The sequence below is a fragment of the Astyanax mexicanus genome, chromosome 15 (genome assembly GCF_023375975.1).
Source record: "Astyanax mexicanus isolate ESR-SI-001 chromosome 15, AstMex3_surface, whole genome shotgun sequence".
NCBI classification, from domain to species: Eukaryota; Metazoa; Chordata; class Actinopteri; order Characiformes; family Acestrorhamphidae; genus Astyanax; species Astyanax mexicanus.
Genome location: NC_064422.1, coordinates 43,210,130 through 43,238,009, shown reverse-complemented (window position 1 = coordinate 43,238,009; position 27,880 = coordinate 43,210,130). Strand labels below are relative to the sequence as shown.

Below are 27,880 nucleotides of genomic sequence, written 5' to 3'. Positions count from 1 at the left end.
CATTAAATCACTCAGTTATAGATTAATCTACAGTTATTCAGTCTAACCATTAAACCTGTTACACTAAGCGACCTGAGAGACCACCTGATGCTGCTATAGCCCACCATTGGGGGGGATGTTGGGGGGGGTTTGGGGATGGTAGTTTAGCGCGCTGGCTAATATGGCTAGTAAACCCGGCTAAAGGGGGTTTAGCTTCCCCGGGGCTAACCCGCTAAGCTAACGATGGATTCAGCCGGTCAGGTCCTACTTTAAATAAAGTAGAGGCAAAAACAACACTGGAAAACAACTTAAAACAGTGTTAAATGTACTCGTTTGATAAACACAGGCAGCAGTGAGTGAAAATACAGAAGAAAATTGCTTACATTTTTACAGAAACTCCCCGCAGTGTGACTCCTGTGCTGCAGCCTCCAGATCACCCCAGCCAGAGGGCAGTGCTCGCGGGGATAGTCTCCCGAGGAAAATGGGCTAGTTCTAAAGATCGTTTTGGGTTTATATCAATCAATATCATATCATTAAAATGATGATCGATTAAAATCGAAGAATTGATTTTTTAAACACATCCCTTGTTTTGAACTGATAGAGAAACCCATAGGGAGCAGAGACATGACGGAAATAATCGATAAAGCGACTAATCCGAAAAAAAAGTATCAACCACCAAAATAGTCATTATTTGTATCTCTAACTCCGTGTGCTGTTGTTTCAGGTGATGAGGGAGGTGTGTGCTAGCGGAACCGGAGCGCTGGACTCGGACGGAGCCGGATCTGGATCTCTGGTGCACAAGGTGGAGCTGGAGAAGGTAAGCTGGAGGTGGATGGAGGAGTAGAGCTACATCCTGTTTATACAATAGTGCTGAACTCACTGAATACCATATTTCCCTGCAGGTACATGCCTTGCTTTGTGTGTGTTCGTGTGTGTGTTTGTGTGTGTGTGTGTGTGTGTGTGTGTATTTGTGTGTGTGGGTTTTTAATACCTTTAATGACGAGCATCTCTTAAACTGGCACAGCGTGTGCAAGCTGTAATTATTCACACTTAATACCAAACAGATGCTCTTTAACTGTGTGTTTCAGTAGAAAGCAAGAGTTTACATAGCTTTAATAGCTTTAGTTAAACAGAGCTTTACTGATAAAACGAAGAGAGCACTTCAGTTTCTGAATCAGCTTCTCTGATTTTGCTATTTATAGGTTTATGTTTGAGTAAAATTAACATTGCTGTTTTAATCTATAAACTACAGACAACATTTCTCCCAAATTCCAAATAAAAATATCGTAATTTAGAGCATTTATTTACAGAAAATGAGAAATGACGGAAATAACAAAAAAATATGCAGAGCTTTCAGACCTCAAATAATGCAAAGAAAACAACAAGTTCATATTCATAAAGAGTTTTAAGAGTTCAGAAATCAATATTTGGTGGAATAACCCTGGTTGGTTTTTAATCACAGTTTTTTTTTCATGCATCTTGGCATCATGTTCTCCTCCACCAGTCTTACACACTGCTTTTGGATAACTCTATGCTGCTTTACTCCTGGTGCAAAAATTCAAGCAGTTCAGTTTGGTTTGATGGTTTGTGATCATCCATCTTCCTCTTGATTATATTCCAGAGGTTTTTAATTTGGGAAAATCACAGAAACTCTTCGTTTTTTGCCAGAGCTGTAGGTTAATTATCAGTTCTGTTAAATTCAATGTATTATTTTCTAAATTTAAATAAACAGCAGAGAAGCATAATATGTGCTTTTTTGTCATGTGAACACATATACAGTCAAAAATTTGGATATAACTTAAATTTTGTGTTTTTTTTATTATTTTAAAATGTACTGCATTGTAGATTAATACTAAAGTCATTTAAACTGTAAAGAATTAAACACACCAGAATATGTTTTATATTTTAGATTCTTCAAAGTAGCACCTCTTGTTTAGATTAGACAGTTTTGAACATCTCTGCTGGATTTTCTCAGTCAGTTTTATGAGGTAGAGTCACCTGGAATTCAGGCTTTCAGTTAACAGCTGTGCTGAACTCATCAAGAGTTAATTACTTGAATAAATACTCAACTAAGTAAAGACAAAAAAAGAAAGTTAGTAAATCTAAACCGAAGAATTTTTAAAACAGTATCCTCAAGTGCAGTTGCAAAAAAGACCATCAAAGTTATGATTATAATGATGAAACTGGCACTCATCAGGAAGCCGCAGGAAAGTAAGAGCCAGAGTTTCCTCTGTTGTACAGAGCAGATAAGAGCATCTAAATGCTTCTTCACAGAGTATTTTGGTTTGTTTAACATTCATTTACTATGTAGGAAAAAAAATAAAACATTAAATAAGTAGATGAGTGCAGACGTTTGGCTGGTACTGTATATGTTTTTATGGCTTTAAGGAGGTATAGATGATGTTGTGATGCTCCGCCCTCTCTTTCCCCTCCTGCAGAAGCTGTCCTGTGATAGGCCGAGTTCAGACGGTGAGCCCGGTCATGAAAACAGCGTCACAGATGGAAAAGATCCAGGTAAAACCCTTAATCTCAATCTAAATTGAGTTTCCTATACTTTACACCTCAAATTAAATAAAAAACTACCAGTGTTCCTATCTTACACCCCACCAACAGTGTATATTCACACCTGCCTTCCACCTGCGTCGTTTAAATAGCAACAGTGCTTCTGAATATATCTACACTGATGGGCGTGGTGGTCTGTAAATGAGGTGTATTCAGGTACATTTCTGGCGTATCGCTATCTTGGCAACGGAAAACACAGGTGCTCCACTGACTGGTAAACTTGTTGCTGTCTGATGTAAGGTATTGGTAGGCAGTTGCTAAGTATGTGCTTTGCTGTTGCTATGGTTCAGTTGCTGTTATGGTTGCTAAGGTGTTGCTAGGCTGTTGCTAAGGTGTTAAAGGTGGTTGCTAATGTGTTGCTAGGCAGATCAGTTTCTAGCAGTTGTGTCAAAATTAAACTTTTGTGACGTTTCGACCAATAGAAATGCGTGTCCGACATGCAAATCTTTTTACACATTGACTTCCATTAAAAGATTAAAGGGTTTAAGTTGTTATTTTGCAGATATGCTGTTTTTGAGATGTGCAGCTAATACTTGGCCAGTTTACACTACCAGTCAAAAGTTTTAGAACGCCCCAATGATTCTTTTTTTTCCATTTATTTTTTTCCATTTAAGCTTTTTTGGTCCAGTCAATAATCAGAAATGATACAAAATCTAGTAAACATAAAGTGTGCAACAGTTAGCGGTGGGAAACACAGGTGCTTTTCTGGCCGATTAAAACCCTGACAACATTCAACAGTCAGCCGCCCAAAGTCAGAGCTCACCTGGCTCTTAAAGGAAATGACGACTGGCACACTGATTAATTACTGGTCTATTTCACGTTACGCCCAAAATTAACCACACCCATGATTATTTAAGAGAATTATTTCATGACTTTATCTGCACAAGGGATATTTTTTTGTGCCCTCACGATATCAAAGACACACCGACACACCCTAAATCCAGCTACATGATATGCAATTGACTGGTGCGCTATAGGTCACTAAAATAGGACCCTAACTCTGCTAGGTAAAGTGATGAGCAGTTATAAAGTCAATGCCACTGGATGTGTAATTACATTACATACCAATACATTAGCTGCTTATGTATCTTCACAGACGCCGCGTAAAGCAAAAGCGCCACGCTGTTAAGATACGAACGTGCCAAAGTCAGAGCTGACCTGCCTCTTAAAGGGAATGACAACTGGCACACTGATTAATTACTGGTTTATTTCACGTTACGCCCAAAATTAACCACACCCATGATTAATTAAGAGAATTAGTTTTTTAAGTATTAGTGCTTTTTTCACCTTTCGAGCTGCACAAGGAGTATTTTTTGATGCCCTCATGATACAAAAGACACATCGACACGCCCTAAATCAAGCTACATGATATGCAATTGACCGATGCTCTATAGATCACTAAAATAGGACCTTAAGTCTGCTAGGTAAAGTCATGAGCTGTAATAAAATCATTGATGAGATAAAGATAAAATAAAAAAAACATTTCGATAACACTTTCTAAGAATGCCATCTCTATAAGACTTTATAAACATACTCATAACACATTATAATGCATTCATTATGACCTGTGATTATAATGCATTAATAGCTGTGTTTATAACATGTTATACATCAATATCAAGAAACTCAGTCCCAGCTTGTAGACTTGCATCATGACTAAAAAAGCTTAAAAACTTATAAACACACCCTCAATAATCCTATAAATATGTTTTCAACCACTGATAAATTATTCTTGCCTTGAACATAATATAATATTAATTATAGGCAATTATAATGTATTATAACAGGTCTTTGTGCGCTCTAAGTAAAGTGCCAGACCTTTATTGTGGGACTAGATTATTAACGATATATATATATATATATATATATATATATATATATATATATATATATATATACAGTATATACTATTTTAACATATATATTATAAGCACAACTTATAACATATTATGATCACAAGTCATAATGCTTTATAAACATGGCTATAATGGGTTATGCATTTTTATAAATATGTATAGCCATGTTTATAATGCCTTATGATTGCATTATAATATGTTATGAATGTGGTTATAGAGTCTAATAGAGAAGACATTCATAGAAAGTGTTACCAAAATATCTGATTGTCTGGGTTGTGTAGCAATTCAGCTGCTGGATTTGTAATTACAGTATATCTCCAAAACAGCAACTTTACAGGAGAGAGAAAAAACCTTGTAAACTTTCCATAGAAGTCAATGTAAAAAGAGTTTATTTCAGATAATTTTGAAGAGTTTCTATTGGTCCGTTCATCAAGAAATTTTGGCACAGTGTAAAGGACAGTTTATCTGTTCAAATTATGTATTAAACTAAAAATCGATAAAAATGGAGATAAGTATAGCCATTTTTTCTTCTTATTCTGAAGCCATAAACATACTTATATGTTCAAAAATCTGCTCATGGCAATAAAAACTCTATTCTATTCTATGACCTAATATCCTTCAGCCACATCTGTGTCATCTTCTGGTTTTGGAAGGAAGATTCGAGCATAAGAAAGTCATTTATTACAGAACTGCAGAGAGTAATTTACAGTCAGGCTGAATTTAAAGCTCTGAATTCTATTTGTCTAAATAGCAGTTATATCTGTCCAAACTCAGACAGACGCCTTAAATTCTCAGATATACAGCCTGCAGTAAATCTCAGAGACACCTTAAATCCCGTCTCTGGAGATGATGGAGGACGAGCAGACTGTGATGAGCTCGTGTTTATACGTGACGTAGATCTTCTTCCACGCGGCCGATGCCAGAAACAGGACGGGAGATGCTGTTTAATAAGCTAAAGGGATTAATTTATCCACGCTGAGCTCTGTTCTCCATCTCAGCCCGGATTAAACATCCTTATAAACCAGTCAGGACATCTGCTTCAGACCTGCGGGATTACTGTCCTTATCCCTGGACAGAAATGTCCTGCTTCAGACCAGCTGGAGATGAGCTGCTGATTATAAAAAATGAACCAGGATCAGAACTATTAATAAAAATATTTATTAGTAGTCTTTTTCTTATTATTATTGTTATTATTATTATTATTATTATTATTATTATTATTATTCCAAAAAAATGTGTCCGCTTAACCGGGTCGCAATTTTTGAGATATCGACTCCGTTCCAACGTTATTATACCAACACCTTAGCAACACCCTAGCAGCCACTTAGCAACACTATAGCAACCACCACGGATACCATAGCAACACCTTAGCAACCGTTCTTCTTAAAAACAGCTCAAAAACGCGCAAAAGGCATGAACTAATTCTTGTAATTAATCATGGGTGTGGTTAATTTTGGGCGTAACATGAAACAAATCAGAGTGCCAGTTGTCATTCCATTTAAGAGCCAGGTGAGCTTTGACTTTGGCGTGTTCATATCAGAGGATACTTATCCTGAAGCTCATTTAAGGGATCAGTAATGTTATTTTATTCTTTATTCTGTTTAATGTTGATGTAAAACCTGGATTTGTGCTCTGCAGCGGGTTTATTTAAGTCTGCGCAACATGAACGGCGCAACATGCACGGCGGATAGAATTGGGCGGCTGACTGTTGACTGTTGTCAGGGTTTTAATCAGACAGTGGAGCTCCTGTGTTTCCCTACGCCAAAATACACAAGAAAAACACCAGATATTTACCTGAACACAACTCACTTTTCCAGACCACCACTTCCATCAGTCTAGATATATTCTAGATGCAACTCTGATGCTATTTTAACAGCGTGTGCACAAGACGTGAAAATAGACAGGGTTGGCGTTGACGGGGTGTAAGGTAGCAATGAGCATTGCGACATATCTTTTAAGACTCTAGATTTGCTGCATTTATGAATTACTTGATGAAATAGATGCAGTACCACTACCTACAGGACAGATTTGATCCAGATTTGACCTTCCTGAAGCTGCTGTCCCCCACTGTATAGTCCCGCACTGTAACCGCAGGGTAACCCTCAGTCTGGTAGCACTTTGGTCGGCTGGAGAAACGTGACGTTTTCCTGCCGCTCTTATCTGATCTCACGTTTCTGACTGTAACGAGCGCTCCAGATGGGTCTACCTCACGTCAGCTCACGCTGCCAGCCCGCCCGCTCTGATGAGGAGGAGGAGGAGCTGAGACAGGAACGAGTGCAGGATTAATTAAATTAGCTGCATTCTTTCCAGCGTGTGTAAGAGCTCAGACTCGGAGGAATCAAATTAGCCTGATCACTGAGTTTCCCCTGATGTTGGAGCGAGGGAGCTGCAGTAGAGTCCTGTAAAAGAGGGGAATGGGTTCTGCAGCTGGGGCTCTGGTTTCGGCCCGAGGCCCGGCGCTGCTGGGCGGACGGCTCCGGGTTCGGCTGAGCTGAGCTTTAATTAAAGGTGTCGCCAGAACAGATGTGATCTTCTTCAGAGGAGAATCAGCTCAGCTCAACCTCCTGATGGCAAACGCTCTCATTATCCCACCTCATCCCAACATCACTCTCTCTCTACCTCTCTACCTCTTTCTCTCTCTCTACTGCTCTTTTTCTGTCTCCCTCTCTCTCTCTCTCTTTACGTTTCTGTCTCTCTATCTCTAGAAATGAAGAGAGAGAGGGAAAGAGAGATTAGACAAAGTGAGAGCAGAAAAGAGAGAGAGATTGAGAGAGAGAGGTAGAGAGAGAGAGACAGAGAGATGAGACAAAGCTAGAGCTGTGGAGAGAGAAGGAGGTAAAGAGAGAGAGATAGATATAGAGAGGGAAAGAGAGAGAGACAGAGACAGAGAGATAAGACAAAGTGAGAGCGGTAGAGAGAGAGATAGGGAAAGAGAGAGAGAGAAATTGAGAGGGAAAGAGAGAGAGAGACAGAGAGATGAGACAAAGTGAAAGCGTTAGAAAGAGAGAGATAGAGAGAGAGACAGAGAGCTGAGACAAAGTGAGAGCGGTAGAGAGAAAGAGAGAGTGAGATAGAGAGAGATGAGACAAAGTGAGAGCGGTAGAGAGAGAGGTAGAGAGAGAGACCGAGAGATGAGACAAAGTGAAAGCAGTAGAGAGAGAAAGAGGTAGAGAGAAATAGACAGAGACAGAGAGATGAGACAAAGTGAAAGCAGTAGAGAGAGAAAGAGGTAGAGAGAAATAGACAGAGACAGAGAGATGAGACAAGGTGAGAGCGGTAGAGAGAGAGAGACAGAGACAGAGAAATGGAGAGAGAGAGGTAGAAAGAGAGAGACAGAGACAGAGAGATGAGACAAAGTGAGAGCGGTATAGACAGAGAGAGAGAGAGAGAGAGAAAGAGAGAGTCATCAACTGTGCACCGTGCAGTTTGATTTAGGGTGTGTCAGTGTGTCTTTGCTATCATAACGATGGGAAAAGTACACTGTGCTATTGCTATTTTAACGGCGCAGCTACCTGGACGTGTCCAGTGCTTTTCAGCAGAGGAAACTGCTAATTGAATTCAATACTGTATGAATTGTCAGAATCACAGTATTGTTTTTTTAATTAATAGTGTAAATGTAAAGATTGGTGTCAGAAGTGGTTCATTTTGGTAGGTTGCACTTTAAATCTGATGGCTCTGATTGCATAAAAAAAAACCTTTTCTTTATTGTTCGCACTTGATGTTCTCTCATTTTGAGACCCATTTTGGTTACTAAATATATTGGCATGAATGCGACTTTTGTTGTAAGTACTTTTAATGAAACGAAATAGATCTATGTGGTGTAATAGAAGCATTAATGCTGTGTTTGTTCTGATTCTGTTTCAGTTAAAGGGAAGAAGAACAGTAAGTCTGAGCAGAAAGGCACTGTGGGAAAGGGAGCAGGGAAGAAAATCACCAAGATCATCAGCCTGGGGAAGAAGAAGCCGTCCACGGACGAGCAGACGTCCTCAGCCGAGGAGGACGTCCCCACCTGCGGTGAGACTGGAGGAGCTACTCTCTCTTGCGCTGTCTCTCGCTCCCTTGCTCTGTCTCTCACTCTGTCTCTCCCTCTCTCGCATAGTCTCTTACTCTTACATACTTGTTCTGTCTCTCTCTCACTCTCTTTCACTCTGTCTCTTCCTCTCTTGCACTGTCTCTGGCTCACTCGCTCTGTCTTTCCCTCTCTTACACTGTCTCTCCCTCTCTTGTGCTGTCTCTTGCTCTCTCGCTCATCCTTGCTTTCCCTTGTTCTTCTGCACTTGTCTCTTGGTCACTCGCGCTGTCTCTTGTTCTCTCGTTTTGACTCTCGCACACTCGTACCGTCTCTCGCTCTCGCACTGTCTCTTCCTCTCTTTCACTGTCTCTCCCTCTCTCACTCCCACATGCCGTCTCTTGTTTTCTTGTGGCGTTTATTGCTCACTCACTCTGTCTCTCGCTCACTCACTGTCTCTTGTTCTCTCGCACTCACTCAATCTGTCTCTTGCGTTGACTCTCGTACTCACATGCTGTGTCTCTTGCTCATTCGCTTTGTCTCTCCATATCTTGTGCTGTCTCTCCCTCTCTCATTCTGTCTGTCCCTCTCTAATTCTGTCTTTTGATTACTTGTGCTGTCTCTTGTTCTCTCACGCTGACTCTCCCTCCCTCTCACCCTACACTATTATAACTCTCTTCCCAAAAATACAGGTAAATACCAGCATTAAAAAAAAAAAATCATGATTATAATTCATTTTTTAGCGATTGACACCACTAATATAAATATAATTTAATTTAATGCTGATATTTCTTAAAAAGAACTCTTAAAAGCTGAAATAAATGCATCCAGCAGTATGATTAGAAAAAAATATTTATAGTTTAATCAGTTAAAGTAATGCTATTGTTTTTGTTTTTAATAAAGCACCACAAACAAAGATACTCACTGTTTTCGGTGAAACAAGATCCAGAAAGATGGAGTTCTTTAGACTTTTAAATAAATACATTATATGAGAATAATTATTGCTTTTTATATATTTTTTGGTTATCGAATCGGTACAGAGATTGAACATTTTTAATTGATACCCAGCCCTGTCTGAGTGTTCTCAAGCCGTCCCCTGAGACCATAACACTTTTTGATCAGTTTATCTTTTTTTTTGTTGCATCAGTAAGTCAGCTGTTCTGATTATTATGGAATGTCTGTATGATTGACAGGCTATCTGAACGTGCTGTCTAATAACCGCTGGAGGGAGCGGTGGTGCCGGCTGAAAGATAACCAGCTGCTGCTGCATAAAGACCGGGAGGACCTGAAGACCCACATGGCCTCGCTGCCCCTCAGAGGATGTGAGGTCATTCCAGGCCTGGACTCCAAACACCCGTTCGCCTTCAGACTGCTGAGAAATGGACAGGAAGTAGCTGTGCTGGAGGTGAGAATCACGAATAGCCTTATCTTACACCCTACACAAGATGTGCTCTGATGTTCATTGCTATCCTACACCCCACCAACAGTCTATTTTCACACCTTCCACCGCCTGCTTCATTTAAACAGCAACAGTGCTTGTGAATATATCTACACTGATGGGTGTGGTGGTCTGGTGTATTGCTATCTTGGCAACAGAAACACAGGAGCTCCACTGACTGAATACAACCTAGACACACGCCAACAGTCAGACGTTCATTGCTATCTTGGCAGTGAATTGTCGACACAGGCATGACCCCCTGTGCATACCCCATTGCTTGTTACGCACACGAACATGCAGCAGTGCACAAACCCAACTTTCACATCAATAATAAACTAAATAAACAAGCGTAAACAAGCAAGTGATGAGAACAGGTTTCTGCGCTGTTAAAATAGCAATCTGCCAAAACAATGATAGCAAAGACACACTGACACGGTCCTGAAATTGCATCACAATATTCTACGGTATTTTTGTGAATACAGTGACAATGCTGAAAATGATTTCATTAATTTCATGGACATACTATTGCAAAATAAGTAAATATTAAAGCTTTTACTAAAAAAATTAAAACCTCTGGAATATAATCAGGAGGAAGATGGATGATCACAAACAATTAAACCAAAGCTGAACTGCTTAAATTTTTTAACCAGGAGTAAAGCCGCATAAAGTTATCCAAAAGCAGTGTGTAAGACTGGTGGAGGAGAAGAACATGATGCTAAGATGCATGGAACAAAACATGGAAAGCTCTGCATCTTTATTTGTTATTTCAGCCATTTCTCATTTTCTGTAAATAAATGCTCTAAATTACAATATTTTTATTTGCAATTTGGGAGAAATGTTGTCTGTAGTTTATAGAATAAAACAAGAATGTTCATTTTACTCAAACATAAACCTATAAATAGCAAAATCAGAGAAACTGATTCAGAAACTGAAGTGCTCTCTTAATTTTCTCCAGAGCTGTATATCAGTAAGTATTAATAGCAGTAATTTAATCTTATATATCTCTCTCAGGCCTCGTCCTCGGAGAGTATGGGTCGCTGGTTGGGGGTTTTGCTGGCGGAGACCGGCTCCACCACTGACCCGGCGGCGCTGCACTACGACTATATAGATGTAGAGACCACCGCCAACGTCATCCAGCTGGCCAAGCAGTCCTTCTGGTGAGAAACTGCATCTGAATCACGTTAAATTACAATATATGTAGTCATTTTGGACCTGTTCTCATTATTATCCTGCATTTACTATGGATTTGAGATGATTATTTCTACAATTGTATGTTTTTGTTTCCAGTTTCACCAGTAAGCGTGCTGTATCTCCAAACCCGTACCTGGATAACCCGGTGAACGGCTACGCTCGCCCGTCCGGCGTGGCCCTGCACTACGATGACGTTCCCTGCATCAACGGATCGGTATGTTCACGTAAACTCGCACTAATTCCTTTCTTGAACTTTTAACAATTAACTCCTGCTATTTTTCTGACTGTGAACCTACACTAAATGGACAAATGTATTGGGATACTCATACATTACACCTACAGAAGCTTTTATGATGTCCCAATGTCTAAACCCATCAACATTAGTGTGGAGTCGGTCCCCTTTTGCAACTCTAACAGCAGGTTTGGACAAAAGTATTTAGATGTTCTATTACAGTACCACACTTCAGTGCAGTCAGCTCTTTGGCTCGGCCCCCATTCGTTCAATAATGCCTGTAAAGGAAGTCTGCATGTATAGGGGCTGAATTTAAGGATTAAGAGGTGTGTTTATGTGATCTGTGCAGTGTTTGGACACTTTTTGAGGACTTGAACTTGATGGGTTGAGTGTAAAGTCAACTCATTGAGTGAATTGATTCAGGAATCGAGTGCAAATTGGAATCAGTGATTCTAATCATAGTTTGGAAGCCCATGTATTGTTATGAGGCTTTAAGCTGGCGTAAAACACAGCTGCAGGGAAACTCAGAGATGACACAGAGCTCTCCTCAGACACTGGATTATACTTCAGAACTGCCAACTGAGAAATAATGCAGTGAATCAGCCACAGAAAATGACTGTAACATGATGCTAGGATTTCTTTCTAGATCTTTCTAGACGCATACCATATTTTACAGACTGTAAGGCGCACTGGATTATAAGGTTCGTTAAGCGAAAAACAAAACAGTCAGATAAGCCTATAACTTTATTTAACTCATTGAAAAGCTCCAGCTGCCACGTTAGACAAACTCTTATAAAACAGTATTATTTTAGTATCACTAACAATGTTGTAAATCTGTTCTTAAAAACTGAGTGGAGCATGCACCGAGTTTTCGTTTCGTAGCGTGATTGCAATTTTTTCTCAATTTTAATGTTGTACACTACGAAGGGTGCCTACATCGAAGTGAACAAGGGTTTTGCTATGTTTTCCTGATGTATTTAGAGTACGGATGCCCATACAGGACATATGCAAGGTCATTTTACACCACTGGGAGCTGCTAAAAACTGTATCAACAGTGCAGAAAGGCTATGTCTTCTGTAGGCGTCAGAATTCATATATAAGAGGCACCGGAATATAAGGCACACTGTTAATTTTTGAGAAAAAAAATATATATATGGTATTTGCTTTATGCCAATGTGTGGAGGCATTCTTAACCCTTTAAAATGCCTTTTCTCGTATACAGGCTACAGGTGTAGGTGATACAAAACCCTTTTTTTCTGCAGTAAAATAAGTAATTTACACTCTGAAAATTTGAGGGATTTGAAATCTCCTACAGGACACTTTAAGGAGAAGCTGCCTGTTCTTTTTCTCTCTACTCCATTTAATAATTCAGATCAGTAACAGAAATCAACCCAAACTCTGCAGGTTTGAAAATAAGGAAGTAAAAACTAGACAAACTTAATGAAACTAAAGGTTTGGAGGAAATTAACTGTTTGATTTGTATTTTTAGTAAAATATTGATTTTAAAATGAAGTTCAGGAAAGAGACATTTTTTTTCATTATATTTATTATATTTGACATTAGCAGATTTACTTAAATATATATTTTTTCTCTCTTACAATTACATTTATGCTTTTCAATAACGTTCCTTATCAAACATAAAAGCTTTTTATGTAATACTCGACTAGAAATCCTCAAGATTTAGTGGTGTAATGTCAGGCAGACAATTTACAAAAATCCTGACCTGATAAGGGGGTTACGTTACTGAGCTGAGAAACTACAAGGTGAGATTTTAGTGTTTAATGCGGCACTTGGTGCCGATTGGGTTAAAATATCGCTACTAAATAAATAAAAAGAGTATTATATCGTTTTTAATGATAAAGTATCGGGATCTTTTTCTTTTCTAGCATCACTATACCATGCTACATTAATAGCAAAAATCTCCTGCTCTGATCTTCTTTATATCTGCTTTTTTTAAATACTCTTTCCTCCTCCTCCTCTTAATTAAGTTTGGCCGTGGTTTAGATATTTTCCAAGCCATCACGTGGTGGCCACAAAAAAAAAAAATGTGTTTTGTAAAATGAAGTGTAGTGAGTAGTAGCTCTCCAGCCCAGAGGGTTGTTGAACCCAATTGCAAAACAGTTGATCTCAAAGCAGGTAAACCCAAGAAGAAAGAAAAAATAAATAAATAAATAAATAAATAATCACACCGCTCCTCACGCGGGATCGAACCCGTGTCGTCAGGGTCACGATCCAATACACTACCGCTGCCCCGGCTAGTGAACTGGGACACGGCCAGAGAAAAAAATGCCCTTATAAGGAGATAGGGAGCCCGAGAACGGGTGGAAAAACGAGAACGGGCGGAAACTAAAGAAACTAAAGTCACGCCGAGCACAACAAAGAGAGAGACGGGGGAGGAATGTAAACAAAAGCTCACCAGAGAAGCTTTTTCCTTATTTTTTTTTCATTATCGTTTATTATAGTTCAAATAACTTCATGGGCCAGATATATAACATTAATACTAATATCTTTGTCCATAGATATATTGTTTATATCTCCTGCTCTGATCTTCTTCTTTATCTGCTTTCTTTAATCCTCTTTCCTCCTCCTCTCAGCTGGACCCGGATCCTCGGGAGGCGGTTCTGTATGAGAACACTGATCTCTATGAGAACATGCCTTCTCCTAAACTGGCCTCCCGCTACTCACCCAAACCCGGCCATTACAGCACGCCTAAAGCCGTTTCCTCTTCCTCATCTTCCTCTTCCTCTGCTGCTAACGCTAACGCTCAGGTGACTAACGCTGACTCTCTGCCTAACCCTCTGATTTCTCAGCTTTCTGTCAATCTGAGCTTTTTCTGTTTTTATATCTCTGTCTATTAATATCTGCTCATCAGGTTTAGGATGTCTTTACTTTAACTACACGTTTAAAAGGTTGAGGTATTGTAACTTTAGTCAAACATTCTTCTAACTTATATTTATAAGTTATATTTAAGCAATAGAACACGAGAGGGAGTGTGTTATCACAAATAACATCACAACTGTGATTCGGTCGTAGGCACGAGCCGAAGGCGAGTACTGTAGTTCATCACAGCCGTGATGTTATTCGTGATAACACACGACCTCGAGTGTTCTATTGCTTTTATACAACAGTTTCTTTTTTTACTAAATAAATCAAGAAAATAAATCAAAGGACTTTATGAAATTCAGAATGAATATGCTTTAATATGGACTGAGCCTTCCGCCAAAAAGTAGTTCCGCAAAAACTGTAACAGAACTGAAACTTAACTACAAAACGGTGTATGGTTCATACAGACTAACACCACGAAAGTTAGCTTGATATCAAAATTTTGATTTGTGTGTGTGAAGTGAAGATGGTAACGTTAGGAGGGTGAAATAACACTAATACTCTCCTCTCCTGCTCCGTGGAGTCATCTTCAGGTGAAAGCCGCGCATTGTTTGAGCGTTTCTGCTTGTTTTGCTGGGTGGTGTTGGTTTTAGCTAGCCGGCTGGACTGTGGTTAGGTTAGCGTAGCTTGCTTTAGCTCAGCATTAGCTTAGGGTAGCTTAGCCTAGCCTGGCTGGTTAGAGTTCTGGCTCACAGACGGCAGTAACCGAGCGATTTTCTTTCCCTTTTTCCACAAAAGACGAGTCAGCGCTGTGGGCTGCTGGCGAGCGTGCCACGGCTGAGCGCTAGCCTGTGCTAAGCTAACGCTGCTGCAGGTGTCCTGTGTGTATACGCCGTTACTCGGCAACGCGTCGGCGGAGTGATACAGGTTTAGTGTGAGAAGGCCGTGATGTTATCACATATATCAGCACGGCTAGAACACTTCTCAACCAATCAGATTTTGAGGTCGGAACTAACTGTTGTATATTTACTGATATATTGCTGGGGAACTTATTGCTGGTCAACTCACCCTTAAGCATAAGCAGCAGTTAGACTGTAGGGCCACTCCAGAGCTGAGAAATTACACTTCATAAAAGCACAGTTCTTGAGCTATTGAGTTGCACAACAGTCTAACAGTTTACTTGTTAAGAGACAGGAGACCTACTTTAGCAATCTTTAGGCAAGCCGTCAACCATGCACTATACAGATTGATTCAGGGTGTGTCAGTGTGTCTTTGCTATCATAACGGCAGGAAAAGTACACATTGTGTGGCTTAGAATGCACAAAAGGCCTATACTTTAAAATTGTTTTTTTTAATTAATCATAGGTGTGGCTAATTTTGAGTGTAATGTGAAATAAACCAATCAGCATGTCAGTTGCTTATCATTCCCTTTAAGAGCCAGGTGCGCTCTGACTTTGGCAGATTGCTAGATTGCTATTTTAACGGTGCAGCTCTTCTGCATTTCTCAGTATAGGAAACTGACATGCTCGTTCACGCTGGTTCATTCTGTTTAATGTTAGATAGCAAGATAGCAATGAACGTCTGACTGTTTAGCAGATTTACTTAAATGTTTGTTTTGTATTTTCTATTATAGTTACAACTATGCTTTTCAGTAATGTTCTTTATAAAAGATTAAAACGCTTTTTAAGTAATGCTTAAATAGAAATCATCAAGATTTAGTGGTTAAATTTCAGGCAGGCCATTGACAAAAATCCTGGCCTGTTAAGGGGTTAACTTGTGGTTTCTGAGGCTGGTAACTCTGATAAACGTATCCTGTACATCAGAGGAAACTCTTGCTCTATCTCTTTCTTTCCTGGGGCGGTCCTGATGAGTGCCAGTTTCATCATTATAGTGTTTTTGATAGTCTTTGCGGTTGAGTAGTTCTTGCTTCTCATAATCTGGATAAGAACATTACTCAAATAGAGCTATATATACCTGTAACTCAAGTAATTTAAGTAATTAACTCCTGATGAGTTCAGCACAGCTGTTAACTGAAAGCCTGAATTCCAGGTGACTCTTCCTCATAAAACTGACTGAAAAAATCCAGCAGAGATGTACAAAACTGATCATCTAAGCATATATAAAGCATATTAGTATTATATAGTATTAATCGACAATGCAGAACATTTTAAAATAATGAAAATGATTAGTAAAAATGTAAAAATATTTAATGCTATATAGCTGCAGTTTTAAACACATGTGAACCAGAAGGTTTCATATTTTGTATTTAACTCAGACCACCCAGCTTTAGCGAGCTCTTTCGCTCTGTGTGACGTCCAATAAATTTCATTAAATCCATGAAAATCATGAACACATGCGTTATGTATGTGCGTGTGTGTGTGTGTGTGTATGTGTGTGTGTTTGTTTTTATGGTCATGTATGAAGGTATAATGCTGTTCAGTGGTGATTTATACTTTATTGGCCAGCATCATTTGAAACGTCCCCTCAGGCTGAAGTCCTCCTAACAATGTATGTGTGGTATACAGTGGCTTGCAAAAGTATTCATACCCCTTAAACTTGTCCATATTTTGTCACCTTACAACCGCAAGCATAAATACATTTAATTGGAATTCAATGTGAAAGGCCAACACAAAGTGCTATATGATTGTGAAGTGGAAGGAAAAGACCGCATGACTCAAAACCATACCTGTCAAGTTTTAGATTTAAAAATCTGTCCACTTAAAGCCGTCCCACCAGCCCAACGAAGGTTCAGTATCCCTTACATTTTAAGACAGGTTTAAAAAAATCTAAAATAACCACATGTGAACCACTTACACACTACAATTAGATTATAGAATCTGAAATGTTGTGGACATTCCTACATATGTCATTCTTTTAATACAGCCAAATAAAAACCCTTTTCTAGATATTAAAAAAAAGTTAAGATTGCATGTCTTTTTTGGCATAATGCACTCTTTTATATGATATATATATATATTTTATTGAATGGATTTAAAATTGAACAAAGGGTGCACAAATTCTACAAAATAACTGTTGGTGACCTAAAAATAGTATCATGAGCTTTTACTAAAAGGACATGGACCAGATATATTCCATCAGTAAAAATTATTCCTAAGGGGCCTACACAATTAATAATTTTTAATTAATACTTCTTTCTTTTGATCACTCCACCCCTGATCAGTTCAGTTAATGTCGGTCCTCTCCACATTTCTAGTTAAACTGAGTCACAAACTGTAATTTTTTTATTTTAAAAGGTTTAATCTGTGTGTTTTGTTTCGGAGACGAGTATTTTTAAGCAGCTATCAGAAAAATCTCATCACAGTTTCCATTAACCTACCGTTACCTTTCTTTTAGAAAATCTCCGTATATCCATATATGTTTTAACATCAGCAGCTCCGACTAGCTGCCTGAACTCACAGCGACGGGGGGGCTTCCCCACACTGACTCTCCTTTGCAAGCTGATTGGCTGTTTCTCCTGAAAGGCGGGACTTTCTCCTTGAACCGGCTCCACGATTGGTTAAGAGACACAGAGCGGTCAGGGCCCTGTCTCCTCAATAATATATATATATATATATATATTTTTTATTTTATATTTTTTTAATATAATACGGGAAATTTACGGGAAAATAATAATACGGGAGGACGGCGGGAAAGAGGAGTAAACTACGGTAGTTTCCCCGCCAAAACGGGAGACTTGACAGGTATGCTCAAAACATGTTTTACAAATAAAAAAAACTAAAAAAAAAGTGTGGTGTGCAAAAGTATTCAATCTCCACACCAGTATTTGTGCTGAGGTTAGATTACACACAGGTTGACTCTTATTAGTCATGAACAGTCATGAGGCAACTTCTGAATGCTATTGGTTGCACTCTGAGAAAAGGGGGCTAAATACTTTTGCACACCGTACTTTTTTTCAGTTTTTTAATTTGTAAAAACTGTTTTGAATCGTGCATGATTTTCCTTTCCACTTTCACATTAAATTCCAATGAAATAAATATATTTAAGTTTGTGGTTGTAATGTGACAAAATATGGAAAAGTGGTATTCAAGGGGTATGAATACTTTTGCAAGCCACTGTAACATCACGCTGAATTGAATGGTACAGGTTGTTGAGGTGGTTGAGTTGGTGTTAGTTGTTAGTGTTCTCGGCCCAGTGTGCCGTAAGCCCCGCCCCCAAACCCACAGAGCTCATTATACTGGGAGATGCTAATCATAATCACTCCCCGGTGTAATCTGTGTCTGGGCCGGGGATTAATGTGATTAATGCGGCAGATTAAAGTGGATTGTTTGTGGATCATTTGCAGAGCAGCACGCAGAGCTGTGTTTAGTCAGTAATTAGGTGTTTCAGGGCTGCTGTGTGGATTTTATTCCTGCCTTCTGCTGTTTTAATCAGGACTTTTTACACCGTATTACATTAGTAAGATTAGCTTTACAAAGGGAGGTTAGTAGTAGTGCATCTGAAAAAATTCAAAATGTGAAAATCATATATTATATAGATGTATTAAACACAGAGTGATCTATTTTAAACGTTTATTTCTTTTATTGTTGATTTATTATGACTTACAGCCAATAAAAACTTCAAAAATCAGTGTTTAAAATAAAAAAATAGAATATTATATATTAGACCAATTGGTACTTTTGGTACGCAGTGTGGGCGGTGTGCCAAGTCCTGCTGGAAAATGAAATCCCCATCTCTATATAAGTTGTTCTCAGCAGAGGGAAGCTGTAAGATATGAAGTGCTGTAAGATTTTGTGGGAAAACAAAACTGCACTGACTTTAGACTTGATAATAAAACACAGTGGATCAACACCAGCAGATGACAGACATGTCTCTCCAAACCATCACTGATCATCAGTAAATTTTACATTTCATTTAAAATAAATCAAGGGAGCAGAGTCTGGAGGAAGAGTGGAGAGACACACAGTCCAAACTGCTCGAGATCTAGTGTGAAGTTTCCACCAATCAGTGAGGGTTTAGAGAGTCAACCATTCGGAAAGAAAGTAGGAAAATGGGGGAAATGACAACGTGACTAGTGGTAAAAGAGGCATGAGGAAGTGAAGAAGCCTAATAACCAAATAGGTGGTTCCAGAGGTCAATGGGAAATTAATATGTTAACTATTGACTGTTGAATGTTGTCAGGGTTTAAATCGGTCAGTGGCGCACCTGTTTAACTGAACACACCTCACTTCCAGACCACCACGGCCATTAGTGTAGATTTATTCCTAAACTCTGACGCTATTTTATCAGTGTGGGTGCAAGGCGTGAAAATAGACTTTTCGGGGTGAAAGATAGCAACGAGCATCGCAATGGGCGGCCAATTAAATTAGTCGTGGGCGTGACCATGTACTGCATGTCCTATGTCCTGAATGAAGAGAGTAATTAAGCCTGTTGAGTTTACTTCACAATATTACCATAACTAAACTGTACTGTACTTTTACAGTATAGTAAACTTAACAACTTAACCGTATTTCATCACAACAGCTTAACAGCTGATTGTTAAGCTTTACACACTGAGTTTTACACACTAACACAAAGTTGTTAAGGTATTTAATGTAAAGAAATATATTTTTAAGTGCTTTTTTGCTGATTTACTTGATCATTTATTTTGTATAATTTCATTTTATCACTATGTTTGTACTAAAAAAAGGAAAAAAAATATTTTATTTAATTTTACACTGGATTCATTCTAGTTTTTCTTTGATTTTCTTTCTTTGAACAACAAAAAATAAATAAATATAAATTTCTGTATTGTCTGTCTGTCTGTCTGTCAATCAGACGAAGGGGAAGAAAACCACACTCACCAACGGATTCTCTGCCAAACAGAAGTTGGACAAGAACCAGACCAAAAAGGCTAATGGGACGAACGGGTCGCTACCAGTTAAACGCAACAATTCAAGTAATTCAAGTAAGCAAACATTCCTTTATTACAGATCATCCCAAGAGCATAATCTTTAAATTAACCCATATTTTTGTTAAAGTGAGTAATTTTTCTCGTAATGCAGTGCAATAATTTACAAATGCTAACGTATGCAGACATCATGTCTGCGCGTATTATCCTGGCTATTCCAGCAGCGATTACTTTCTAGGAAAAAGAAGCCGCAGAAATATGTGGAAAATGCTGGAATGTGGAAATTGCAGGCCGGGGTTTGTGTGGACAGGAGTTAATGCTGCTTAGTAAACTCAGTCACCCCAGTCAAATCCACCAGTACATGCTGGATCCCAGTCTGAGCATCTCCACATCTAATAAAACATTCAGACCTTTTAATGATCTGATCGGATATTTAATATCATAAATATTGTAAATATCGCAAATATCGCTCAGTCAGTTTTATAGAGCTTTTGTTATAAAGACGCAAAAGGCTAATCACAATGCTCATTGCTATCTTACACCACATCATTAGTCTATTTACACGCCTTGTGCCCACGCTGTTAAAATAGCATCAGAGTTTAGGAATAAATCTACACTGATGGGTGTGGTGGTCTGGAAGTGAGGTGTGTTCAGGTAAATATCTGGCATGTGTCTATTTTGCTGGTGGAAAACGTGCAGTGCGCCATTGACCGATTAAAACTTAGACAACAGGCAACAGTCAGCTGCCCAATCCTATCTTAGCCATGCAGTAGCGCAACTCAACTCAACAATAAACAGAATAAAGAATAAAATAACATTACTGTTCCCTTAAATGAGCTGCTGGTGTATCTTCACAGTGTAAACATGCAGGTCAGTATCTGTCTCTGCTGAGACCGAGCACAAAAGCGACGCGCTGTTAAGATACGAACGTGCCAAAGTCAGAGCTCACCTGCCTCTTAAAGGGAATGAAGTGACACGCTGATTGATTTATTTTTTTTTTAACGAAAGAAGCAACACGCACTAAATGCAGCTGCACCATCCAAAATGAAAATGAAAGGAGAATTCTGATTATTAAGTGTAATTCAATCAATCAATCAATCAATCAATCAATAAACCTTTATTTTGACTCGAAAGTCAACCCTCATTTTCAATGTAGCCGATCATTTACAAAAACAGGGATTGACATGACAAATAAAATAATAACTAAAGTGTATAATTTAAAAATAACAGTAAATAAAAGATAAAAATAGAATTAGAATAAAAATAAGATTAATACAACAAAGAAACAGTTAAAATAAAGCTAAAACTAACTTTTGCATAATACAATAAAAATACAAATAAATAAATGAACTAAAAATAAAAAAAACATAATAAAAATGATAAAAAATTATAGTAATAATAATAAAAGAGAATCAAAATAAGTTAAAACAAAGCAATAATACAAAACTAAAAAAATAAAATAAGGAAAGAAATAAAAAGGCAATTAGGAACTAAGAGAAGAACTCAAATAAAATAAAACATGAAAGTCAAGAAGAAATAAGAACAGAACAGAACAAGAACAGGCTGTCTGAAGGTGGTTAGAAATGAAAAGTTTTAAATTATTTAGTGAATTCCAGCTCACTGGTGCACCATTATTTATGGTGTAATTATGGTATAATTAAGAAATTAAGATAAAAAGATAATATATTATATTATAAGATAAAATTTTAATACAACAAAAAAACTAAAATTAAGCAAAGTAAATAGAAAATATCAAGCAAATACAAATAAATAAATGAACTACAAAAATAAAAACAATAATAATAATACAAATAGTAATAGTAATAATAATTAAAGAAATGAGTACATACTACTTTAAAAAAATAAAATAAGGAAAGAAATAAAAAGGAAATAAAGAACTAAGAGAAGAGCTAAAAAAAAGTTGAGAATAAATAAGATTAAGTACAACAGTTACAGGCTGGTTAGATATTAAAAGTTTAAAATGATTTATAAACACCAGTGAGCTGAGTTTTAGAAAATCCTGTAGTGAATTCCAGCTCACTGGTGCACCATTAATTATGATGTTATTATGATGTAATTATGATGTGATACCTGCAGGTGTGGATCAGTATAAGTATGGGAAGAACCGGGTGGAGGCGGACGCTAAGCGACTGCAGCTGAAGGAGGAGGAGCTGCTGAAGAGGAAGCAGGAGATCCGGAACCGACTGACCCAACTGAAGAAGGACCGGAGAGATCTGCGCACCGCCCTCGAGAACAACACCGGTGAGAATATTAAAAATAACACATAACACCAGATAATATTAAACACTAAAAAAATATTAAATTATGTTGCACTTTTAATGGAAATGTAGGAGCTTTCTGGATGAGGGTCAAAACCAATGACTGTCAATAGAAAAAAAAAAGTAAATGCAAAAAAAAAAAACAATCTTTACAGCTAAAAAAGTTTCTTTGCTATCGTAACGATGGGAAAAGTACATGTTGCACACCTGAAATGCTGTGCAAAAGGCATGCGCTCTGACTTTGGCGGATTGCTATTTTAACAGCGCAGCTACCTGGACTTGTCCAATGCTTCTCAGCAGAGGAAACACACCGTTTAGATATATAGATATATTCATAATATATTCATAATCTATTCATCTATTTAAACTATGTAGGCGGAAGGCATGAACATGGAGTGTTGGCAGGGTGTAAGATAGCAATGACAAAACCTTGCACAGTGTGTAAACAGGGCCGTCAGTCTTTATTAAGTAAGAAAATAAGTGATTGTTTAAATCCAGTATATATATATATATATATATATATATATATTTTTTTTTTTTCCTACACTACATAAATGTTTAAGCGAATCAAAATCTTAACACAAATCATCATTATTTTGAGAAAAGAGAAAGGTAATTATTCTGAGAAAATAAGTAATCACTTATATAATTGTTTAAGCAAACTAAATCAATATTATAAGAAGATTCTTCAATTTGACAAAAATAAAAACACATTATTTTTAAAATGTACAGAAAAAAAAATTTTCTGGTCAACCTGGAGGGAATGTGCATCTACACTATGTGTCTTAATACAGTAGAATTTAATACTTGTATTAAACGTATATTTTATTGTAAATGCTTTGAAATAGTCATGAATGTAAAGGCGTGTGCCTCCTGTTCTGCAGGTAAGCGCTCTCAGGCGTCCCTGACCGAGCGTCTGAAGAAGGTGGAGGAGGAGTGTAAGCTGAAGGAGGAAGAGCGAGTGAATCTGGAGCTGGAGCTGACGGAGGTGAAGGAGAGTCTGAAGAAGGCTCTGAACGGGGGGGTCACTCTCGGCCTCACCATCGAACCCAAGACCAGCAGCTCCAGTCCACAGGTCTGTACACTACTGTTAATACTACTGTTATTACTACTGTTATTACTACTGTTATTACTACTATTATTACTACTGTTATTACTACTGTTATTACTACTGTTATCACTACTGTTATTACTACTGTATTACTACTGTAATTACTGCTGTTATTACTACTGTATTACTACTGTTATTACTACTGTTATTACTGCTGTTATTACTACTGTTATTACTACTATTATTACTACTGTTATTACTACTGTTATTACTACTGTTATCACTACTGTTATTACTACTGTAATTACTGCTGTTATTACTACTGTATTACTACTGTTATTACTATTGTTATTACTACTATTATTACTACTATTATTACTACTGTTAATTACTACTGTTAATACTACTGTTAATACTACTGTTATTACTGCTGTTATTACTACTGTTATTACTACTGTTATTACTACTATTATTACTACTGTTATTACTACTGTTATTACTACTGTAATTACTGCTGTTATTACTACTGTATTACTACTGTTATTACTACTGTTAATACTATTGTTATTACTACTATTATTACTACTGTTAATACTACTGTTAATACTACTATTATTACTACTGTTATTACTACTGTTAATACTATTGTTATTACTACTATTATTACTACTGTTAATACTACTGTTAATACTACTATTATTACTACTGTTAATACTACTGTTAATACTACTGTTATTACTGCTGTTATTACTACTGTTATTACTACTGTTATTACTACTATTATTACTACTGTTATTACTACTGTTATTACTACTGTTATCACTACTGTTAATACTATTGTTATTACTACTATTATTACTACTGTTAATACTACTGTTAATACTACTATTATTACTACTGTTATTACTACTGTTAATACTACTGTTATTACTACTATTATTACTACTGTAATCATACACTACAGTCACTTAACCCTTGTGTGGTGTTCATATTTTTGTTACTCGTTTACTTTGTTACTTGTATTTAATTCAGCAAAATTAAGCAATTTTACATTAAAATGCTTTACACATGCTCGCTTCACCTAAATTGCAAGCAATATAAACAGCTTACATGGTTAATATTTGCCCTTTACCTTTCTTATGTTACATTTCTTTTAAAAAGTGCTACTCTTTTTTTTATTAGTTTTTTAATAAAATGTAAAAGAAAATGAATTAAACTCAAGATATGAGTAGAAAATTTGTTTAGTTTCAAATTTACAAATGAAGCAATGTTTATTAGCCGTTGGCCAAACATACTGTATGTAATATAAATGTGGGGGGGGGGGGGGGGTGTACAGTGTGTGTTTATCGAAAATGTGTTTTGATATATGTTTTTTCACAAAAAATGAGCCAATGCCAATGAGTTTGAGTTAGAAAAAATATTTTTTTAGTCTCATTTGATGAAAAATTAAAACGGGTCCCACAGACCCGAACACCACACAAGGGTTAAAGGAAAACTCTGGTGTAAAATTGACTTTGGGTGTAGTAAAACGTGATAAAAAGTACTTAGTTGGTTGAATAGCACAACTCCACTCTCCTACAGCTATCTGAGATCTAGTATGTTGTGCACTTTGCCCAAAAAGACTTTAGAATGGATGATATGGGTTTTTTTTCTCAGTTATTCTCGCTCAAAGTAGCTCACCATTATGGTGCTAAATTCAGCACCCCCGCCAGGAAAAGCACCACCTCTCAGGAGAGGCTGCAGGTGACATGTTTCTTTTTCCTTATTTTTTACCAGTCAATATAGCTTAGTACAGTATTTTGGGTATTTCCATTTTCTAAGTAAAGTTAAAGCCAAGACAGCGTGTGTGCACACTCCAGAGAGGGGGTGCTTTTTCTAGCGGGGGTGCTAAATTCGGCACAACAGGGCATTGCATGTAATAATCAGCAACATGAATGAAGTGAATGATCCACTTTTTCCTGGCATTTTTTTTGCACCATGGTTTTAATTAATCAATCAATTAATCAACCTTTATTTTCACTCGGTAAATACATTGAGGGTAACCCTTATTTTCAATGTAGCCGAGCTTACATAAAATAAAAGGGATTGAAAATTAAGTTTAAATTATAAACACAAGCAAACAATGTAAGATTTAATTAAGAAAAATAAAATAATTCAAAATAAAAGGATATGCAAACAAGCTAAAATGTAGAGCAATAAAACAAAGAGATAAATACGTAGAATAATAAAATATAAACACAGTTAAAAAAATAAAGGACTAAAATAACCACAATTATAAAAAAGTAAAGGATGGACCTAAAATAAATAATAATAATAATAATAATAATAATAATAATAATAATAATAATAATAATAATAATAATATACAAAAAATAAAAGGAAGAAAATAAATGAAAATAAAAATGTAAAAGGCCAAAAGTAAAGGCAGTAAAAGGATGAAATTAATAAAATAAATAAAATAAAAGGGCTAAATGGTAAAACATAAAATTAGATAAATAAAAAGACAAGATAATTACAATAAATAACAAACTAAAAGAAAAACTCAACTAAAACAGTTACAGACTGTCTGAAGGTGGTTAGATATTAAAAGTTTAAATTTAATTTGGTGACACCAGTAAGCTGAGTTTTAGAGTTTTAGTGTTTCCGGGGGCGAGTAACACAAAAGTAACGCAATAGTTACTTTCACTGGTAATTAGTTACTTTTATAGTGGAGTAACTTGGTTAGTAACTCAGTTAGTACTTTTTTGGAGAAGTAACGAGTAACTATAACTAATTACTTTTTTTAAGTAACGTGCCCAACACTGACTGGCGGACACCTGCCTATAAATTACATCAGCATAGTCCAATACTATGAGAGATCTTAAGTGTGTAATAAGTGTGTATTGTGTGCTTTGTAGTCTCCAGTGCTGGTGAAACGCACCGTGGATAACTCACCCCTCTCCAGCTGTGACACCAGCGACACGGAGACGTGCTCACTGCCGGTGAACAGCGCCTCCTTACTGCGGCGCCAGGTCCCGCAGAAAGCCTCTCCGGTGCGGGGACACGTCCTCAGGAAGGCCAAGGTGAGATCTGATACACACTTATAGGCAGCATACACTTCCACATATATAGTTCCCTCCAAAAGTACTGGAATTATGAGGCTAATCCCTTTATGAATATGAGACAAAAGATCATAATTTCAGCTTTAATTTCCAGCTTTTTACATCTGGATCTGTTACACACTTCAGAAGATATCACCTTTTATCTGAAGCCACACATTTTTCTTATGAGCAAAAGTATTAAAATATGTTTAGACTGTCAGGTGTATTTTAATGTTGCCTAGATGTGTCCTGATATATTAATGAATCAAAGAATAAGCAATACAGCACTTTTTATTCATGTTATTCCGTGTCACGTTTTTATTCTAAACTTTCAGCAGCATCATACTGTATATCTAATACCAAACACATTTTTCAATATTTTTTAAACACATTTTATAGTATTGTAGTAAATGTATTATATATTTACCATATTTTTCGGAATATAAAGCGCATTTAAAATCCTTTAATTTTCCCCAAAATCATCAGTGCGCTTTATAATCCAGTGCATCTTATGTGTGAATTCTACCAGTCAGGTATTAAGGAGCCGTTAAGCCACTCCACTGAAGTCCAGAGTTATACAGGAGTTTCAGTAAAGTTTCTCCAGCACTAAGGCTGGGTGCAGCAGCATTAGCATTAGCTTTAACATTAGCTGCTAACCACAGCGCTAGCTCCTTCGCCATTCAGAAGGGAGTATATCAGACTGTAGTCTGAGTGTTTACCATGCTAAAACAAGCTGAGTGAGACGAACCGCTAGCTGATAGCGTCCTGGGTTACCGGAACACTAGCGCGGTAGTTAGCGGCTAATGCTAATGATGCTTCACTAAAAATTCACCTCTTGACAAAATATTGGAAATCTAAGCTTACTGTAAATAAAGGGAAGCACTTTACTCACCAGAATAAACAGTTTTCAGGAGAGAAATCTGTGTAGATTAACATCCAGCGCTCATTTTTTTTTTAAAGAAATTCAGTTTTTTGTTTATTTAGGCGCTTCCCCCAGCTTCCCTGTTAGAAGGAAAACATGGCGACGCCCTTGCTCACTTTGATGTAGGCGTCCTTACTTGTGTCGCTTAATTCCCCTTATAATCCAGCGCACTTTATATATGAAAATAGACCAGAAAATAGACGCTTATTGATAGCATGCCTTATAATCCGAAAAATACATTTAATATTTAACAATTTAACACTCAGTAGAGAAAGCAACAACGCACAATACATTTACATTAGCGGTGCTATCTATACTAGTCACACATTTAGCTACATAGCTAGCTACCTCAGTAGTGCAGATGCTACTGATGCTAAAGCTAGCCCAGCTAGCGTTACTATCCTAGTCCTGTACAGCTTTCTGTTTTAGCTGGAAAACATACAGTTTGACAAAAAAGTGATAAGTAATACAAGTAATTTGAGTGGGGTGTAGAGTGCAAAAAATGAACTTAAACTTGCAGTTTCTTAGCTTTTTCTCTGTCTCTGGTGGAGGGAGCTTTATACTTATATTTTTGTTTGCTGTATACTCAATGCAAATATGTACTAATGCA

At 37.2% G+C, this 27,880-nt stretch overlaps 2 protein-coding genes across 4 annotated transcripts in view; one reads left to right on the top strand and one right to left on the bottom strand.

Annotated features, from left to right (window-relative positions):
- mkxa (mohawk homeobox a) overlaps nt 1-27,880 on the bottom strand; it is a 343,537-nt gene that overhangs the window by 180,328 nt on the left and 135,329 nt on the right. The window lies entirely within an intron of this gene.
- Nucleotides 1-27,880, top strand: part of afap1 (actin filament associated protein 1) — a 123,019-nt gene that overhangs the window by 92,151 nt on the left and 2,988 nt on the right. For 2 of the 3 annotated variants that reach the window (XM_022670295.2, XM_022670294.2), the window contains exons 7-17: nt 704-796; nt 2,418-2,493; nt 8,262-8,411; nt 9,600-9,811; nt 10,856-11,001; nt 11,132-11,249; nt 13,862-14,035; nt 19,866-19,995; nt 22,036-22,200; nt 23,102-23,292; nt 26,166-26,330. In XM_022670295.2, the coding sequence (XP_022526016.2) occupies nt 704-796; nt 2,418-2,493; nt 8,262-8,411; nt 9,600-9,811; nt 10,856-11,001; nt 11,132-11,249; nt 13,862-14,035; nt 19,866-19,995; nt 22,036-22,200; nt 23,102-23,292; nt 26,166-26,330 (1,620 nt within the window). The remainder of the gene's footprint in view (nt 1-703; nt 797-2,417; nt 2,494-8,261; nt 8,412-9,599; nt 9,812-10,855; nt 11,002-11,131; nt 11,250-13,861; nt 14,036-19,865; nt 19,996-22,035; nt 22,201-23,101; nt 23,293-26,165; nt 26,331-27,880) is intronic. The other variant, XM_022670296.2, reaches the window with a different exon arrangement.